Here is an 18,988-nt window from a genome sequence, read left to right on the forward strand (position 1 = left end):
TTGCAGATGTCTCATGATTTTTGCTTTAGTATGGATTGTTCAACCTGCAACACAGAAATAGTTTAATATCTAGTTCATTAATACAATAGTTTGTTGTTACCATTCAAATACATCTATCTCCATCTTCAGAGCTGTTTGCATCCAAGGGAGGGAGCTCCCATCCCAGGAGTCAGCGGCTGCTCTGGGAAGGGCATCCCTGGGTCTCGGTGTGATCAGGGACATCCTGAAGGACATTGACGGGTCCCTATGGGCTGGGGAGCAAGTGGAGGGACCAGATGAGAAGGGAAATGGTCTGGGGAAGCCCTAGTTGTTGGGAAGGGAGGAAGTGAGAGCCTTTGGGGAACCAAGAGACAGAAAGGGATGTCCCAGAGAAAAGGGGAAACTGAGGAAATCACAGAAAACACAGAGAGGGGACCTGGGGATGTGGCAAGGGGGCAGGAAGAGGGCCTGGTGCTGCCTCCTGGCACAGGGTGCTTGCCTGGGGAAGGGGCCATGGCCTGTGTGATCCCCGCCTGCTCCGAGTAGGAAATACAGTGCCCGTTGGACCTGGGAAGGCCCCGGATGAGCTCGGAGCAGCTCTGCTGCCTTCCCTGTGCGGAGGGAGCAGCGCTCCGACCCCAGACAGGCCGCTCCAGCCTCCCAGTGAGGAGCTAAGGCAGCAACGCGCCGCTGAACCTACCATAGATCTCAACGTCGTCGTAGATGTCAGTGTCCCTGCGAGGAGAAAGAACAGGGCGTCACGCGGAGCCTGGACACCCTTGGGAATGCTGCCACCCCCTCCCGCCACCCAGGCAGGGGTCAGCTCATCTCCTACGGCTCCGTCGTGTCTTGGCCCTGTTGCTCATTGCTGTTTTTTATTGCTCCTCCTGTCCCCCCCACATCTGCTCAATGGGGAGGAACGGGCTGGGGAAGGGGATACTCACAGGCGCAGCATCACGGCCCGGGGCACGTAGCCATCTGGAAAAGAGCAAGGAAAAGGGTGTCAGGAAGCGCCAGAAGAAAGGGCACGAGGGGGATAAACAGTGAGTCCTAAGAGCAAGGCGATGTCCCCTCCTGTCCATCAGTGCCATCAAGAAAGACGTTTCTAACAGCAGCTGTTTGCTGGTAAAAGCTGAATGGTGCTGCCCAGCCTCGCCACAGCCCCAACCCCCCTGCACGTACATCTCCTCTGGCTGTTGCGGCACAGGATCTGCTCCTCGTTTGTAAACTGGATGACATCCAGAATTTCTCCTCGTCGGAGCGGGAGGTTCTTCCCTCCACCCCTCTTCTCCGTCGCTGCAGGGTCAACCATCATTTGTGTGAGGACGCGGATGTCTCCGTCGAACTGGAACATAGACAACGTTGCTACTACTCTGGTGACAACTTGGGCAGCTCCCATCACTCTCCCTGCTTGCAAAAAGCAGATTCCTCTTATGCAGAAGGTCCCGTGGGACCAGATTTATTTAGGGATGCTTCAGTGAGGAATGGGGCAAGTTTCCCCTCCCACTGGCAGGCTGCAGGGAAGAGGAGAGGCTGCTGTTGAGCTGGGAGCCCCGAAAACCCCATAGCACCAGGATGTTCAGGGCTTCTGGACATCATTGCAGGGAGCAGAATCCAGTAAGGAACCAGGAATTCCCTGTCTCCCTTTGCTGGTGCTCAGGGAAAGACCCAAGGGCTATTGTGGCCTCTTGGCAACCGAGGCACAGACCTTGTGTGCCGTGGACCCACCACTGGCCTTGCAATGGGGAATTTCACACCTGAAGTTGAAGGTGAGGGTGAGCTTAAAGGGATAAGAAACCATTCCTGCTCACCTTGAATTTCTTCTGAAACTCCCTGTCTGCCTTCTCTTCCTTCTTGCATTCTTTAAGGGTCATCATCTTCGTCCTCCGAAAGATCTGGGCGTCTCTGTGGAGTCGTTGAGAGTCACAGGGAAGTCCAGGTAACCCCAGCTCTCCCCTCCTTCCTCTCCCCTTCTTCCCAGGCTGTTGTCCTGTCCTGTTGTGCTTCTTTTGCACTGGGTCTCTCCCAGCACCCAAAGGTGCTCCCCCCTAGCGTGCTATGCTCTTGGTTCAGGTTTAATCCTGCCTATCCTGGGATGTTTCACAACTTTATAGCACCACAGGGTAAGTCCAGAAGGGACCACCGAACCTCCGACTTCGCCACAGCACAGCAAACTGGCAGTGAGTCCTGATTTCCTGGCAAATTTGGGCCCATAAACTCAACAAAAACCTCCGTTACCTCAGTGCCGTTGGCATCATGGCAATCCTGTTAGAGGCCAGACTGGCATCTCCACCTGCAAAATCAAATGCAGGGAGAGGAGCTGATGTGAGAACACGCCGGGAGCAGCTGGTTTGCAGCATCCTGGAGCCATCAGGGCTTGGGGCATTTGATTCCCAGCCCCTTCCGTACGTACCTCCTCCAGAGCGGGAATATGCCGGGGGCTGGGACACGGGGGGAAGCGGAAACCCTTGGTTTCTCCCAAGCAGTCCAACAGGCTCCACGTCGTCATATATCTCCTCTTCTTCCCTGGAGGATGGGAAGCTGCCATTAGGAAGCTGGACAGCAAGGAGCAGACCCAGAGTATGGGGCAGACCCAGATTATGGGGCAGTGCGGGAGGGCAGCTCCTCGCAAGGCTCCTCAATGGGACACAGTGCCCCAGGGTGATGGGGAGCGTCACCAGGATGTGACAGCCAAGGCCAGCGTGACAAATGTCATGCACCAACCCATGGGCATGATCCTGCCAGCCCGGTGCTCCGCCAAAGCTCGTCTGGAGAGCGGAGGATCACGGGTCTGGGCCCCAATTCTTGGCTCTATCTTGCCTGCTTGCGCAAATTTAAAGCACAGCCACATGGAATAAGAGCAGTCTGCACTGGTTGAGCTCGCTGGCTCAAGCTGGGCACTAAAAGGAAGCAGGAAAACCCAAGACAGCCCGGAGGGAGCACCTGAAATAAAAGTGCCAACTTGATACCTACCCCGTGAGCCCTGGAGCGCTCTGTGGTGGGAGCCGTGCTGCAGCTGATGCAGTTTTACCTGGTTTCGGGTAACCTACGGTAAAAAGAGAAACGGGAAGGAGCCACAAGAGATTATTTCAAGTCTTCTCCTCTGCTCTACAATTTGTTCTGAAATTCAGAGCCTCCCTGGGTTAGATTTTGCGCAGAGTGAGGCAGGTGATTAAACTACAGATCTGAATCCTGGGGGGATTTTCCTTCCATTTCTGTGCTCTGGAACATGGCTCATTGGGGAGCTCAGTGAGGAGCTTTAACAGCCACATCCCCGGGCACTTAATGCTCTTTTCTCCCTGGACCAGTGAGGAAGTGGGAGGGAAAGAGGCTCAGAGAGATAATTAGAATGTGGTGAACACCCCAAATCCAGAGCTGTGCCAGAATCAGTGCCATTCCAGGGCATTTTTGTGTATTTAGGGGTGCTACTGTTTTTCTTCCCCTGAACAAGCCAGCCTTGCTTTCTCTGCAGGGAGAGCAGCACCATTCTGCCTCGCACAGTCCCACGTGGTTCAATATGGGATGCTGAGATCCTACAGGAAGGGGAGTTGGTGAACTCAGCTCATGTCCTGCTTGGAGATGGACCCTACGGCTATGGCGAGGTCGGGAGGATCTCCCATTTGCCCTCGTTCCTCCCAGTTAAACAAACCCAGGTGTGTTTCCTGCTATGTGTATAAAAGCCCCTTGGCCATTATCACCCCTGAAACCTCCTCTCCTATTACTGTCTACCAGGAGACCCTAACGGGGCAGTTCTTCCTCCCCAGCTTTGCCTTTTCGGGGGGATTGGGGGTTCCTGGCCGTACCTGGCTTAGTGTTCCTCCCGGCTCCTGTGGCAGGATGGCCATTCCCAGGCCGGGCAGCTGCACGGAACCTCTCCAGCTCCACGCGAGGAGGGCGCCTGGGCTTGGCCGGCCTCGCTCCCAGCGCCTTGATGTCCGGCAGAGGCTTCCTCGGAGGCCCAGCGGGACGTGTGGCCTCGTGGATGCCTCCCGCGGCGTTCCGGGAAGCGGGAACGGCCGCTCCTTTGGCTGGAACCGTTGGAGCAACCTTGTCTTTGACCGGTGGCCATTTCTGCAGGGCCGGGCTTCTCTGGGGAGGATCCGAGGTGGCTCCAATGTCCTTGTCCAACGACTCCTTTCTTCCTGGCTTTGCAGTGGCTGGGTGGAAACCGGCCTCTTGAGCAATCCCCTTCTTCAGTTGTGTCACCCACGCTGGTTTCTCGCCCAAGGGAGGAGCAGGGAAGGCCTGGCCCTCGTTCTGGCCTTTACTGCGAGACGAAGGGGCTTTGGTGACATCCGCCCTCCTGCTCCAGGCGGGCTCGGGGGGTGACTCGGCGCTGGGAGCTGGGACCTGTCCCAGCTCCGCAGCACGAGGCGCCGCGGAGCGACTCTCCAGCCAGCTCCCTGCTTCCCGAGCGCCCTTCCTGTTCCCCTGGAATTTTGCTCGTAGGTGCCTCACGAGGGCCTCTTTCCCTTCCAGATGTGTCTGTGACTGTTGAGAAAAGCTCCGGTTAAAAGGCCACAAAGCAAAACGAACCCAAGCCCAAACCATTTGCCCTCGGAGACTGCATCATTTCAGCATGTCCTGATGCTGAAGCTCCTCCATGAAAAGAGGTCTTTGCTCATAAGGGTCCTGGAATGTGTCTGAGAAAATATCCCCCTGGGAAGGCTGCACAGGAGCAGGTCCCACCACCATGAGGGCATTCAGGAGGAATTTCATGGAGCCTTTTTTGTGATCCTCCCTCTGTTTGCTATGCGGGACCTTCAAAAGGGTGGAACAGGGCACAGGACTATGTCACTCTGGTAACAAAGCTGATGAGGACAGAAATTGAGACTTAGATATTGTACAAGGCTCAGACAGGAGCAACCCACCTTGTTCTGATCCTGGTTCCCATGAAGTCCATGGTAAGCCCAGGGCACTGGAGAGGTGGTTGTGCTTCCCATTGACTTTCCATCTCATGTATCTGGTCCTTGATCAGGGAGAAGGACCACCAGCAGTCCCATGTCACAGCTTATTTGACCGGTAAGAACAGCATGGTGCTGTTAGACGCACGGTTTGCAAGGGGAATGATTTCTGGCCAAAGAAATCATGTGTGTCACGGGGTTTGTTCCCGAAAGAGAGGAGCGCGGCCGCTCGCTCGCATCCTCTTTTGAAAGCACTGTGCCGGGCAGCCCCAAGCACCACTTCCCTCCTTAATACAGAAGCAACCGCACATCCGTGTGGGGATGTCCTGCTTTGTGACTGTCATCACCAGAAGAGGTGGCCCTGGCTCCTTGGGCACTGCAGGTTGAGGGATCTGGGTGGAAGGGACAGCCCAGAGCGGTCAGCACCCGTCATCAACATCACGGGAGGGCAACCTGGGCCCGCACCGCTGAGCTGCACCGAGCCGAGTCTATACAAGCAAGGGCAGATCTGCCCTACTTTTTGGGGTGTTTTTTGGGGTTTTTTTTTTTTGGCCAGTGCATTTCCTGTGCTGCTCGTGTGCACAGAGCTCACACAACAAACTAGGACACATCAATCTCTCAGACACGCTGCCCCCGAGCTTCCTGAGTGCCCTAAAAGCACCTTTCGGAAGTCTCCAAAGAAAGGCTGCCAGGAGGAGCATGGATCTGAGGAGAGGAATGCCAAGTTCAAGGTATGGCAGAGGCCTCAGGTGTGATGTGCTTGGATTTCTGCAAGCTTCTCAGGTGGACCAAACAGTTGTGGAGAGATCATTTTCCTTCTCACCAATCTCTCCACCACTCTATCATGCCAGGACCACCAGACCCTGTTGTATTGGAGCTAGATGGTCTGAAAGTTTGCTCTGCCATTGCTAGATCCTGAAGTTCTCCTCCCTCTGCGATTTCAATTTGAGTTTGTGGTTATGTTTTTTTTTTTTTTTCACCTAAATAAGTGCAATATTGTCTTGCATGCCTGGGGGAGGTATGTGGTAGCCACCTCAATTTTCCCCAGTAAAAGGCCATGAGCTGAGTACTCTAAACATAGTCCGTGTTAGAGCAGAGAGAGAATTTATTATTTCCTGTCTACCAGCCAGCGGAGCTTTCACACAAACCAGCAAGTAAAGCAACTTTTTCAATATTCCAGAACATGCATTTGGCTTCTAAATGATTCAAATGTCTGTAAACCATTCCCTGAGCAAAGGTTATCTATGTGATACGGCACTGCTTTTGCTGTATTCTGATAAATTCTAGCTTTTTCAAAAGCTTTTGCATGGATAGGTGGTCTTCTGGATTCAGTGGTACAATGTAATCGTCTCTTCCTTCTCTTTATATCTCTTTATATCCATTCACTTGCGCAATTCAGTGTCACCAGCACTTGCACTGAGACCAGTAATTTTCCAGAGATTTTGCAAGTTCTGACCAGGGCCACTGTGCACAAGGACTTTGCCTTTTGCCATCCATGTGCTGGCCCAGCCTGGCTGCATTTCAGAACAAGGCAAAGTCACAATTTTATAGTTTCCGTCTAACATTCAGTAACTTCTTCACATCAGCTGGGGCTTCAATAAGCAGCAGTGGGACAAAAGAGCTGCTGTGTGAAGAGGGAAGCTGGAGAGGTGCAGGGATCTAGCACCTTGTAATGACATAGCCAAATAAATCCTCCAGTTTTCCAAGTGTTACAGCGGGAGAAACCGCTCAAATCCCTGCGCCCAGAGCCCAGACACGACACAGCCCAAGAGCAAGTGGCCCAGCTACAGATACTACTCACCATTTTCCATCAGTGGACACTTTCTACATGCTCTTCTCTGTCCAGTTTCTACATGTCCTTCCCTGTCCACTGGAGTGTCTCTCGGCTGCAGCAGAATCCCCCTCCTCTGAAGCAAGAGGCTCTTTCCAAATGGTTGGCAAGAAGCTGAGTGTAACGTCAGGAAGTAGCTGAAGTCTCATGATGTAAAGCAAGGAGAGGAGGAGCAGCGGCAGCTTTCTTGCCTTGCTATCATCAATGCTAGGCTCTGACGCTGCCGAGAAGTTTGAGGTCCATCAAGCCCTGCTGTCCATAAAATGGCCTGGCAGGTAGCTGGGAAAGAGCTTTGGATTTGGGAAGTGATTCTGAGATGAGGTGGCTGGGTTCTTGCAAAGAGCAAGGCAGATTACGTCCTCATTTCAGCACAGCCACCATGGATGGGCTTCACATCGGGGCTCCAAAACGCCAAGGGACCTGCAGAGAATGGAGGACATCCATGGTCTGCTCCTTGGTGGCCTCTTTCTGCCATCCCCATCCCACTCTTTCTGAGTACAAGGCCAAAGACAAGGCCAATACAGCCAAATAACGACATGAGCTCAGCTCTGCGTGCAGGAACCTGCATCTCGGAGGAGGGTTATGAAAAAGTCTCCAGATTTCAGACCTAGGAGAGCTGGCGTTGATGGAATGAGCCTTGCAGTGTGGTGCTGAATTAGGCCACCAATGTGTCGAAATGTCCTGTTTTCATCATTTATTGCCTCAGAGACAGGAAAGGTCTAAGAGGTTGAGTCAGCTCTGGGGCAAAATATGGCTCTGCGGTGTGGAATTTCCTGCCCAGCCCCTGCTTCCAGAGCTCTGGATGGTCCATGGCCACCATCTGCTCTGTCCCTGCCACGAGGATGAATGTCCTCTTCGGGAAGACGCTGTTGAAAGGATCATTGTGAAGATCCTGCGGTGAGCAGAGACCTGGGGGACGGCTTTGGTGGGACTCCACAAGCCTTGGCAAAACGGTCCAAGCGGAGATCCCGAGGAGGGCAGCGGCTGCTGGAGAGTTTTGGGGAGAACGCGGAAAGCGGCAGCGCCGGGAGGTCCCGCACCAGCAGCACCGCCAGGACCCCGAGGAGTCCCCGAAGAGCCGCAGCCACCACACGCTGCGAAGACGGGTCTCCATCGCGGGGCTCCCACCACAGCCTGCCCTAACGCGTGGCCACGCTCGGGGTCTGGCCGGGCTCTGTGGCACTGGGGGGTGACACATGGCCATGCTCGGGGTCTGGTCGGGCTCTGTGGCACTTTGGGGTGACGCGTGGCCACGCTTGGGGTCTGTGGTATGGGGGGTGACACATGGCCATGCTTGGGGTCTGGCCGGGCTCTGTGGCACTGGGGGGTGACACATGGCCACGCTCGGGGTCCGGCCGGGCTCTGTGGCACTTCAGGGTGACATGTGGCCACGCTCGGGGGCTGTGGTACGGGGGGTGACACATGGCCACGCTCGGGGTCCAGGCCGGGCTGTGTGGCACTGGGGGGTGACGCGTGGCCACGCTCAGGGTCTGTGACACTGGGGGGTGACACATGGCCACGCTCGGGGGCTGGCCGGGCTCTGCGGTGCTGGGGGGTGACGCGTGGCCATGCTTGGGGTCCAGGCCGGGCTGTGTGGCACTGGGGGGTGACAGGGAGGCACAAGGACAGGTTGGTGGTGCCTGAGGGTGACGGGAAGACTCCTGGATCTGCTGCGGGGGGCGGGAGGGACACACAGCAGGACACGGGGCCGTGCTAGGGGTGACAGGGAGGTTGGTGGTGCTTGAGGGTGACGGGGAGACTCATGGCCGTGCTGAGGTGGGGGGGACACAGCAGGACACAGGGCCGTGCTAGGGGTGACAGGGAGGCTCCCGCCGGTACCGGGGGTGACAGGGAGGCTCCCGCCGGTACCGGGACCATGGGCGCACGGAGCGGCCCGCGGCTCCCGCCGCCGGCTCCGCCCGGCGCCGCCGCTGCGCAGGCGCGGCCGCCACGGCGCGGGATGGCGGCGGCCGCGGGAGCCGTCCCGGCAGCGGCAGCAGTAGCCGGAGCAGCGGCGGAGCCGGCGGCGGCGGCGCCGGGGGAGGAAGCGGCGGGCCCGGGCCCGCTGCGGCTGGCGCGGCTGCCGCTGGCGCGGGTGAAGGCGCTGGTGAAGGCGGACCCGGACGTGAGCCTGGCCAGCCACGAGGCCGTCTACGTCCTGGCGCGGGCCGCGGTGAGGGCCTGCCCGGGGCCGCTCCGGTGGGGAACCCCGAGCGAGGCCCCCGGGTCCCCCCGGTTTTCCTGGGATGCGGGAGCGGGACATGTGGGCGGCAGAGGGGACCGGGAGCGGAGGTGTCTGGAAGCGGCATCCAAAGGAGGAGCCCCGGGGGAAGAGGAGAGGGAGCGAAGCCGGTGGGAACCGACGGGATGATCCCGCTGCAGGCGAGCGCCGGCACCGCCAGTGCTGAGAGCGTCTCCTTGGCACCTGTGCTCGGAATATTGTTACTTGCATTTCTCATTTTGTTGCTGTCAGGCCTCTTTTTGGGGGGAAGAAGCCGTGTTCGAGCGGCAGAGCTATTTGGGGATCCTCCTGCCCCTTTGCCAGGCTCTGTCTTGAGTATGTGCGTTGGTGCCAGGTTTCTGAGGTGTTTTGTGGTGCTTTCCGTGTTTGGAGGACGCTGACCCGTTCGCTTGGGTTTTTCTTCTGGTATTTTCTGAGGATTTGAGGGGTTTGTGCTCCATGCTTCCCATGGCCTGTTCTGGCATTCCCTGAAATGGACGGAGCTGCCGCGGGAAGCCCTGGTAGATCATGGTCCTTGCTGAGGTCTCCTGGGATGGGAGATTTGAGCCACTCTCCTTTTGTGTTTCCTCTGGGTTGCATGGAAACTTTCCAAGGACTGCAACCACTTCGTTCTTGTTCAGCCCAAATTCAGAAATGCTGCTGACAGAAACCTGGAGAAGCGAAAGAAGGGCTGGCTGGGCTTGGAAACTCAAGCATCATGCCAATTATCCCCATGCAAAAGCATCCCTGTGCAAAGTCTTCTCTCTCCATTTCAGGATCCTCCTGCAGCAGCTTTCATATTTGCTCCTAGGTGGCTTCTTCCTCCAGCCAGGATGCCGCTGGGTGGCATGCGAGGACAGTGGCAGTTGCTTGATCCGCTTTATCCAACGAGCACAGGACGGGTTGTATCCTCATTCAAAAGTGCCCTGAACAGATGATGAGCAGCTGGTCTCCAGACACGTTCAGAGGAACCAGCTCTAATTGCCTAATTAACTCAGCCCGCTCTTCTCCCTTGTCCAGCAAGAACCGCATGACAATCCTTGCTGTTTTCAGAGCTAGGGGTTGGAAGGGGAAAGCTTAAATTCTGGTTTCTCCCTAAAATCTTGTAAGACCTTGCTTTTTAGCTCTTTGCCTGCAGAATGTTCTCTGCTTTCCCTCACGTTCTGTGTGTGAAATTGTCTTGTTTTTGCTTTGCAGGAGTTATTTGTGGAGACCATAGCTAAAGATGCTTACGTATACGCTCAGCAAGGAAAGAGGAAAACTCTACAGAGAAAAGACCTGGGTACGAGACCAGATTGTGTCTTGGCAGAGTGTTGTTACAAAGAAGGATCTGTCCCCCTGTGGTGAAGTACTCATAGGTGCTTCTCCTTTTTCCAAAGATGAGAGAGAGAATGTTCTCTTGTATCAAATATTATGCCAATAATTTCACATGCTACCTTCAGAACAAATAAACCTCTTTTAATTTGGTCACTATAGTGTAGTTTAAATTCAAGTACTGATATTTGTAGCAGATGCAAATACAAATGCAGGTTTATCTGTGTTAATTGTTGTCACTCTGCTTTGCAGATAATGCTATTGAAGCGATTGATGAATTTGCCTTTTTGGAAGGTGAGTTTCTGTTTGATTTAATTTGGTTTCAATATTTTGTGTAATCATCTCCCTCTTGGGAGAGGAAGAGCTTAATCATTTGTAGAATAGTGTTTTACACTTCTTTAATAGTTAATGGGTTATCTGGTCCTGTTGCTCTGCTCTCTGAGAGGTGGAACACATAAAAATGAAATGAAAGTCAAAATGTGCAATACTTTCCAGTTAGATTTGTTCTTTTTAATGATTTTTTAAAACTTTTATGAGTTACTGCATATTTATTTGGCAGCTTGTAAATGAGTTGTGGTTGTTCATGCACCTGGATTTCTGTTATCCATCTGATTTCCAAATCTACCTTTTGCATTTTTAGGTACTTTGGACTGAGCTGCTCAGAGAAGGAGGCCTCTGGAGAAACAGACAGCAGAGACAGACACAGCACGAGTGTCTGAATATAATTCCTAGGACTGAGACACTGAAATGGCAACCATAATGTTTTGTATAAAGTTTAAGTTGTTGTAAGTTCATTATTTAAAATACATATATATTTTTTCATGAATATTTTGTATGTCACTTAACTGTGCCCAGTAATCGTGGTGAAAAGAGCTCCCCAGCTCTCATCATGTAACGCAGCAGCTCCTCGGAGTGGCTCTCCCTGCCTCTCTCCAGGGATGCTGCAGCAGCCCAGAGCCCTCTGCAGGGAGCAGACTGCCCCAGATGTCCAAACACGTTCTTTTTTTCTTTTTGTTTTTTTACCAAATGTGTTTTTCTTTGTGTGTTTCTTAGCCAAACGCAATTAAATGTTTTTGTTGGGTAGCTGTGCTGCTTTCTCCTCTGTGTTGCGCGGATGGAGGGGATGCTGTTCCTGGATGCTAGAAAGGAAGATGCATCCTCTTGGCTCCAGGGTTCAGCAGCGCTGGAGGAAGGTAAAAACGGAGCCTTGGGCCTCTCCTTGGGGTTGTCCCCAGTGGGGGATGTGTTGTCATTACTGATGTGGCTCTCCACGTTGCAGCCTGTTATCAAAGAGACAATTTTGGTCTAAATACTGACGTGGGGGGACAAAGGAGAGTTTTCTCCTCATTAAAAAGCCCATTGAAAGCGATGCGTTAAGCAAATGTAGCGTATTGAGTAGGGAATTATATAGGGAATATATTGAGTAGGGAATATAAGCGAGGCTGAAGAATGCCCCCTCATTTCAAATGAGGGGACTTAAAAGCGACTACACGTTACTACAAACTCGATGAGCTCGAAAGCGCTGGGAAGAACCAAGACCCCCAGTGGAGCCACCCCGGGCTGGAGGCCCAAGAGGTCACTCTGGTGAAAGCCCTTGTGGTTTGCTGCAAGCCCGAGCCACGCAGACGCGTTGCAGGTGAGATGCCCTCGCCGCCGAGCTGGCCTGGGTGTTTGTGCGGATCCCAGACCGGGAGCAGCTCTGGAATGACGTGAACCCATCTGTATCTGAGCCCTTCACCCTCTCGCCTGCTGAGGGAGGCCCTGCTGCAAGTATCCGGCGCTCCCAGTGTTGGAATTGCTCAGGATGCAGGATGCAGGGCTCGCTAGCCGTGGCGTTTGGCTCTTGCACGGCTCTGTCCTTCCCGGTAAGCTCCTTTTTTCCCCTTTTTCTCATCATCTCGTGGCTCTGCACCCGTGCAAGGCTGTTTGCAAGCCCTGTTCATCTGCAGAGGTTCCTGCAGTGGGGAGATCGCGTGTGCTCCACAAACGATGCAGGGTTTGATGCTGAGGAGGTCACTGGGCGTTAATCTCGGTGGGAGTTTATAGCCCACGGGCCGCTTTGGGCCATAGCTGAAGCTTGAGTTTCTGGAACAGCTTTATTTTCCATCCTGGCTTGCATCGCCAGTAGAAGAGACCAGGGGGCTGATGTCACAGGGAAAAACAGAGCTAAACACAGCTTTTTCTTAGCCTAATTAATCAGACTGGATATTTAGCCTAACTGGCAGTTCTTAGAGGTCAAATGGGTGATGTCCTTTAGAAACTACTCCCAATCCCCTTCTGTTTGCTCAAGACAGCAGGTGTTTGGAGCAAGACAGGAGGTGTCTGTGCACAGAGCTCAGTGTCTCCTCCCAGCTGAAGCAGGAAAGTGACAGCCACTAGAGAGGGACAGAGTCCTGCCATTGTCATGGCAAGCAGGAAAGCAGCAGTGGGGGCTGCTTAGATGGGTGGCCTGGCTTGACCTAGATTCTTTTCTATTTTTTTCCCCAGAAGAAGGAGAATCAGTGGAGATGTTTCCCTCCCAGCTGTGTGGCTGGAAGGTGCGGATTGATGGCTGTGATCTGCAGAATGGTTGATGGAAGATGGCTCATTTGGTGGGAAATGCCAGCTTGCTCCCAGCTTTGCCTGGGGGAAACTGGGAGCTTTGGGAAAGTGGGGGTGGTTTGGGCACAGCCCAGCTCCATCTCTTTGTAACAGCTCCCTTGGGAAGCATTTCCTCCCCCATCATGCGTCTCCTTGTGAGATTATCCCAGCGCTGGCACGGGATTGCGCTCCCACAGGATGGAACATTCCTTGTGGCAATACAGGGAGCTGCTGTTGCAGTGGGGTGAAAGGATCGTGTGGAAGTGAGATGGGAAAACCCAGCTTGCATTGCAGGGTATTTGCAGGGGTTTATTGCAGCCCGTTTCAGTGCAGGATGGGTGCGTGTTTGCTCCCCATCACGAGTCGTAAAGGAGCGTGGATGGAGTCTGGCTGTCAGCAGGAGATGGGCTGACATGCAGCTATTTACTTCCCTAGGATTAAGAGGAATTTAAGACACCAAAGTCTCAAAGAGGACCTGAAGCTCTTGGAGGAGCTTCGCGCAAATCGCAGCTTTACCCAAATTTCATGCTAGGCATCATATGTACAGAAAGCTCCTTGCTTTGGTGACCAGCAGAGCGATGCACGCTGTGCTCTGCTTCCCCTGCTGCAGCCTCTCCTCTAAATCCCTGCTCTCCATTTCCAGCCTAGTCCATTAGGACAGCACAGAAATAACCCAATGAGGAAAACGAATCCTCTTCTGCGCATCCGTTTGGGACTTGCATCGGGCAGCAGAGCCAGGGCAAGGAAGGCGCTGGGGACCCACACGGGATGCGGGTGCCTGAACCGTGTCCACTCCACGTTGGACCCACGGGCGAGAGGCTGCGGCCGTGAGCTCTTATACATGGGCCCAAATTAAATTGCCTTCTCATTTCCTTTCAGATGGACTTTCCTACCTGCCCACAAAGTTCAGCACTGCTCTGGTCAGAAACCCGAGTGACAGAGAGGTGGTTCAGACGCTGGAGAACTGCGAGAGGAAGGGAAAATGCTACTGTGTTTCCTAAGTGGAATATTACTACAAAATTGTCTGCAGGACACAGAGAGGAATGACTCAAGGTTGGTGTCCTGCAGCTCAGCCTGCCCTCCCGGATGGCTGCATCCGCACCCTGGATCCAAGCGGTCCAGCAGATGCTCTGGCACAAGCGGCTTCACCTCAGGAGAGCCAAGTGCACCCTGGCCACAAACTATTGCTGCAAAAATCACGTGTGTAAATTATTATACTGGAGAATATGTATTTCACCGCCCCAAATTTGTTTACACGCTAGTGCCATGAAGTAACAAACTGTTAAGTTTTTTGCAGTGAGAACTTATTTTCAAAACAATTAAGGAAACAGATATTTATTTAAAATATGCCCTATGCTCCAATAGTAACATTTCATTTTGGCAGGGACAACTCCCTGCTTCAGGACGGGTTTTGTGCATGGGTAACTACATCTTGGAAAGCCCAGGGGGCTGCATGGGGGGCAAAATTCTTCTCCCTCCACACTTGCCCCTGTTACTCCAAGAGCCGCCTTGGGCTGTGTATTGGGGCCAGGGCTGCAGGTGGAGGGCGGCCGGCCCGGGTGCTGCAGGGGATTTTCATGCCTTTGTTTTGCAAATCTTTGCAGGAAATTGATGTGGGAAGGTGCTTGGGCAGCTGCTCCCGGGGGAGCCCTGCTTGCTTAGGTAAGCACAGCTGCCGGGATCGCCCCCCCGCCGGCCACGCGGGCTCTCGGATGCAGCCGGAGTCTCGTCCCAGCACGTCTCATTCCGGGATGTGTCCGCACGCAGTCAGGTCTGAGGGGCCTCTGGGAGCCTTCAAGCCTCTGTTTGTAGCATCTTTGTGGTTGTGGGGCAGGACTGGGAGGGGGAACACGGAATGATGCTCGGAGCAGCACCCGGCACTTGCCTGCTTGGGAATTTTTGGGAGCGCAGGGCCCGGCAGCGGTGCTGGGAGCAGCATCTCCATCACACCAAGGGGTAGAGCCCTCGGGGTCGCTGCAGGCTCGCTCAGTGCGTGCAGCTGGGAATGCTTTCGGAGCTGGGAATGCAGTAAATGGCAAGAAGGAGCAAATCCAACTGCAGGGAAATAAAGCAGCCCTGTTCTGCCTAGGCTGAGAGGGAGGAAGTGGTTTACAGAGCAGGGAGCAAGGCATAAAAACTCCCCTTTGGAATGTCCCCCGGCAGAGAGCTGCCTCTCTGCTTCCCCTCCCTTGCCCAGGGTGTCTGTCCTTTCTCCAGGTGGTGACAGGCAGTGTCCGGGTGTAGCGTCTGGGGGTACCAACAACCAGGGCAGGGGCTTTTTGATCCACGTTCATCCCCTGAAGCAGGCAGGGCCCCAGGGTGTCCAGAGAACCCGCATGAGCTCCTGGCACAGCCCGGAGAGCCCTGCCAGACTGTCTGTACTATATGTAAATGAGAGAGGGCTATTTTATGAATTAAAGGTAACTGAAACAGGGGGCATATAAATCAGCTGCCCGCAGAATATTTGGCAGCTTCTAAAATAAACAGCAGGGGCAATTTGCAGCTCCTTGGGGCTCTCTGATACCCAGGTCTGTGCGGGCATCCTGCAATGAGCCTGAGTCTGGCACGGCCCCTGGGCTGCTCCCATTTACAGAAGGGGAAAATGGGAGAAAAGAAGGGAAGGGGCAGCACGCTGCAGGCAGAGCTGGGGACAGAGGTGTCCCCTCTGCACGGCATCTGGCCCTGGGGTGACCAGCATTATCCAGTGGGATGTGCAGCGCTGGCTGGCACCGGGAACGTGCCCAGGGAAAGGATGCAAAGGCTTTGAACAGTTTCCTCTTCCGATTAATACCAGCCTGTGCCACATGCCTGCAATCACCTCCTTGTGTATTCGGGGTAATTAACAGCCCTTTCACCCTCCAAACATCAGGTTGGAATAAATTAAAGCTGCCAACGGGTGCTGCAGCCTGCAGTTTGTCTCCTAATCTCATTAGCCTGGAAGCGACTGGGCCTTGCAGCCGCAGGGATCCTGGCCGGCTTGGGATGGAGGGAGACGGCGCCTGCTTCCCGGTGCCTTCCCGATCCGCTGGGGAGGGCCGGTGTCTGAGGGCCTCAATCCCAGAGATTTCCCTATTCCCAGGTCAATTTAAGAGCTAACTGGCTTTTCGAATCCCGCTCCTTTTATCCGCTGTGCCAGCAGGAATATTTCTGCTAAGTTGTAGGGCATTGAAGCAAGTGCCAGGTGTGAAGAGGCCACGCGTACGGCAGCAACCCAGCTCCTCCGCTTGGGAAAGGGCGGCGAGGAAGCGGCTTTATCCCGACAGCCTGAGTCCACAGGATTCTCACTTCATTAGTATCCATCACTCAGAGGTTATCAGCAACTGCCCTTTAATCTTTAGGAAGCCACTTGCGTGGGTTTAATGATTTATTTTTAAGCTTCATTTCAGTTCTGCTCGCAGGCGTTTCCAGGGCAAGAGCTGCTGCCGCCCCGTCCTTCCTCTCCCTCTTTGCTGGCAGCTGCTGAATTCCTGGGCACAAACGTCCTCCTGTTTGCCCCATTAGCAGCGTCATTAAAACCCAGTTAGTCTCCCAGGGAGAGCAAACACGGCCTGGCCGCCCCGGTGCCCGTGGGCAGCCTGGCGCGCGGAGCCTTCCTCCCAGGCCCTTGTGTACTGGGGCTAATTGGCGCAGGGCACTGGGTAGCCCAGCTTGGCACCTTGTTAGCAGGGCAATCAGCTCTCTTTACCTTCCTGATGGCTCCGGTGCGTATTTGCCTGCGCTACCCTCTTGGGGCCGAGTTATAAATGCGGGGCGGGGGGAGCCGGCGGGACTCGAGCTGGGACCATGCTGGCCACCGCGCTGCTCCTGCTGGCGCTGGCCAGGCCGGCGAGCGCCGCCCCGGACGGCGCCAGCCGCAGGGCCGAGGCGCTCAAGAGGCTCCTGGAGGTCTTCGGCATCGAGGACCCGCCGGCGCCGCCGGCCCACGTCAAGCAGCCGCCCCAGTACATGGTGGATCTGTTCAACACCGTGGCCAACGCGGACGGCGTCACCAAGAACCCCGGCGTCCTGGCGGGCAACACGGTCCGCAGCTTCTTGGATAAAAGTAAGAGGGGACCGGGGGCTCCGTGTCCCTCTCGGCCCGGACGCGGGATGCAGCATGGGGTGAGCGACTGGTGGAGATCGCGCTCGGGCTCTGCTAACCCATCCCTCTCCTCAGCCCACAGCGAGAAGATGCATTTCCTCTTCGTGCTGTCCAGCGTAGCCAAGAACGAGAAGATCCTGACGGCCGAGCTGCATCTCTTCCGCCTCTGGCCCCGGGCCAGCGACGGGCCCAAGCGGCACCACTTCTGCCAGGTGAGCAGGGGGACGAGGACGCGGGGACGCGCCGGTGCCCGGGGACAGGCCCTGCCTGCAGGAGCACAACCCGACCCGGCTTCGCGGTCACGGCCCTTTGCCTCCGTCCGCAGGTGAGCGTCTACCAGGTCCTGGACAAGACGAGGCCGGAGGCTCCGGAGGGGCGGAAGCTGCTGGCGAGCCGGCTCCTGGCGCTGCAGGGCTCGGGCTGGGAGGTCTTTGCCATCACACAAGCTGTGAGTGCCCTAACCCCAGCCTGGGGGGTGCGGTGGCGGGGGGACACGCAGCACGGTGACCTGGATGCCGGCTCCGCTGTCCCAAGGGGTGGTGGCTCTGCTGGGAACCCTCGTCACCTGCCACGGGTACCTTGGTGACGCCCGTTCCCTTCCCCAGGTCCGCGACTGGACGGAGGACGAAAGCAGCAACCAAGGGCTGCTGGTCTCGGTGCAGAGCCTGGCCGGGGGCCCGCCGGACCCCCCTGGCGTGCGGTTCGCCTCCGGCCGGGACCACCACGAGAGCAAGAAGCCCATGCTGGTGCTCTTCACGGACGACGGGCGCCGCGGAGCTTCCCTGCCCACCGGCGCCTTCCCAGGTGTGTCCCGGGGGCTCCCAGTGCCCGCAGAGAGGGGGACAGGGCAGAGCCACCATCACCTCTGCTGTGGCGGCTGCTGGGTCCTGGCGCTTGTGGTTATTGCGGGTGTGACTGGGTCGGAGGAGACGGTGATGGGCGCTGTGCTGGCAGCTCCGACTGCATCCACAGAGAGCCCAGAATGTCCGTGGAAAACCTTCCCCCCCCACTTCTCCCCATGCATTGAGATGCAATTGTTTAAACCTTTGGGTTGAGATTCTCCTGAGAAATGGGAACAGGGAATTAGTGAGACCCGTAGCTGCTCAGGAAAATTTGTGCAGTCCCTAACTTACCGTTTCCTCATTTTGGGTAGATCTCCAGCCCCAGGCTCCCATTCTCCCTGCTAAGATGACGGCGCCCAAAGGGAGCGGGCCGCGGAGCGCGCGCTCGCTGGACCGCCTCCAGCCCTGCCAGCGGCATCCCCTGTCCGTGGACTTCGAGGAGATCGGCTGGTCCGGCTGGATCATCTCTCCGCGCGGCTACAACGCGTATCACTGCAAGGGCGCCTGCCCCTTCCCGCTGGGAGAGAACATGCGGCCCACGAACCACGCCACGGTGCAGTCCATCATCAACGCGCTCAAGCTGAGCGAGGGCGTGAGCAGCCCCTGCTGCGTCCCGGACAAGCTCTACTCCATCAACCTGCTCTACTTCGACGACGACGAGAACGTGGTGCTCAAGCAGTACGACGACATGGTGGCCGGGAGCTGCGGCTGCCACTGACGCGGGAGGAAGGAGCATCCCGCTGCCCGCGTCCCTCCGGCAGCCCCGGGAGGCTGCACGGAGATTTGGCCTCAATGCAAAACCGCCCTGCGAGAGCCTCCGTCCTGCAAAACCGGTACCAAAGAGGCTGGGGGGAGCAACGCGGGGACCTGGTCGGTTGTCCCCAGCGTGGCCACGGTGGCTTCATCCCCAACAGGGCCTGGGAAAGCTCGGGCTGAGCTCAGATTAGACTGACCCAAGCAAGAGATTTGGGAGAGGAGCTGGCTCCGTTTCAGGGTGCGAAGGGCGCGCAGGTTTCCTTGCCCACGCAAAGGCTTCCTGCAGGCTGTATATACTTGTATATGTATATAGCGAGAGCACTAATATATGACAGAAACCGCCTGTACAGTGTCCTGTGAATGTCTGTACGTTGCTGCACTTTTTTTGTGGCTTGTAAAATGAATTTGGAGAATTAAATCTACAGTTCTCAAGGGAGGGGTTCTTTTTTGACCACTGCGCAATGGGGCAGACGGGTACGA

At 55.6% G+C, this 18,988-nt stretch overlaps 3 protein-coding genes across 3 annotated transcripts; 2 read left to right on the forward strand and 1 right to left on the reverse strand.

Moving 5' to 3' along the window:
• Positions 1 to 650: 650 nt before the first annotated feature.
• Positions 651 to 4,698, reverse strand: PRAM1 (PML-RARA regulated adaptor molecule 1). Its single transcript, XM_088527160.1, has 9 exons — positions 4,669 to 4,698; positions 3,783 to 4,470; positions 2,953 to 3,025; positions 2,393 to 2,505; positions 2,218 to 2,272; positions 1,791 to 1,884; positions 1,162 to 1,324; positions 924 to 957; positions 651 to 714 (listed from the first exon to the last, which is right to left on the reverse strand). The coding sequence occupies exons 1-9, from the start codon at positions 4,696 to 4,698 to the stop codon at positions 651 to 653; spliced, it is 1,314 nt and encodes a 437-aa protein (XP_088383286.1).
• Positions 4,699 to 8,674: 3,976 nt separating this feature from the next.
• On the forward strand, positions 8,675 to 11,068 carry POLE4 (DNA polymerase epsilon 4, accessory subunit). The gene is made up of 4 exons (XM_088527177.1): positions 8,675 to 8,887; positions 10,133 to 10,217; positions 10,502 to 10,543; positions 10,890 to 11,068. Exons 1-4 carry the CDS (start codon positions 8,675 to 8,677, stop codon positions 10,901 to 10,903), a joined length of 354 nt encoding a protein of 117 aa, XP_088383303.1. The 3' UTR covers positions 10,904 to 11,068.
• A 5,514-nt stretch (positions 11,069 to 16,582) lies between these two features.
• On the forward strand, positions 16,583 to 18,583 carry LOC104569118 (bone morphogenetic protein 2-A). The gene is made up of 5 exons (XM_088527178.1): positions 16,583 to 16,871; positions 16,986 to 17,122; positions 17,236 to 17,358; positions 17,516 to 17,714; positions 18,064 to 18,583. The coding sequence occupies exons 1-5, from the start codon at positions 16,613 to 16,615 to the stop codon at positions 18,468 to 18,470; spliced, it is 1,125 nt and encodes a 374-aa protein (XP_088383304.1). The 5' UTR covers positions 16,583 to 16,612; the 3' UTR covers positions 18,471 to 18,583.
• The last annotated feature ends 405 nt before the right edge of the window (positions 18,584 to 18,988 follow it).

Source organism: Tinamus guttatus, unplaced genomic scaffold (genome assembly GCF_059628265.1).
Source record: "Tinamus guttatus ecotype Peru unplaced genomic scaffold, ASM5962826v1 Tinamus_guttatus_pri_ptg000261l, whole genome shotgun sequence".
Taxonomy (NCBI): domain Eukaryota; kingdom Metazoa; phylum Chordata; class Aves; order Tinamiformes; family Tinamidae; genus Tinamus; species Tinamus guttatus.

What these genes read in the sequence shown, in the direction of transcription:
- PRAM1 (XM_088527160.1), bottom strand. Translation starts at nt 4,698, where the DNA reads ATGAAATTCCTCCTGAATGCCCTCATGGTG. An exon ending in AGCGCTCCAGGGCTCACGGG is followed by an intron (nt 2,506 to 2,952) that starts GTAGGTATCAAG and finishes CCCATCCTCCAG; the next exon opens with GGAAGAAGAGGAGATATATG. An exon ending in CCGCAACAGCCAGAGGAGAT is followed by an intron (nt 958 to 1,161) that starts GTACGTGCAGGG and finishes GCTCTTTTCCAG; the next exon opens with ATGGCTACGTGCCCCGGGCC.
- POLE4 (XM_088527177.1), top strand. Translation starts at nt 8,675, where the DNA reads ATGGCGGCGGCCGCGGGAGCCGTCCCGGCAGCGGCAGCAGTAGCCGGA. An exon ending in ACGTCCTGGCGCGGGCCGCG is followed by an intron (nt 8,888 to 10,132) that starts GTGAGGGCCTGC and finishes TTTGCTTTGCAG; the next exon opens with GAGTTATTTGTGGAGACCAT. An exon ending in TCTACAGAGAAAAGACCTGG is followed by an intron (nt 10,218 to 10,501) that starts GTACGAGACCAG and finishes TCTGCTTTGCAG; the next exon opens with ATAATGCTATTGAAGCGATT.
- LOC104569118 (XM_088527178.1), top strand. Translation starts at nt 16,613, where the DNA reads ATGCTGGCCACCGCGCTGCTCCTGCTGGCGCTGGCCAGGCCGGCGAGC. An exon ending in TCTTTGCCATCACACAAGCT is followed by an intron (nt 17,359 to 17,515) that starts GTGAGTGCCCTA and finishes TCCCTTCCCCAG; the next exon opens with GTCCGCGACTGGACGGAGGA. An exon ending in GCCCACCGGCGCCTTCCCAG is followed by an intron (nt 17,715 to 18,063) that starts GTGTGTCCCGGG and finishes CATTTTGGGTAG; the next exon opens with ATCTCCAGCCCCAGGCTCCC.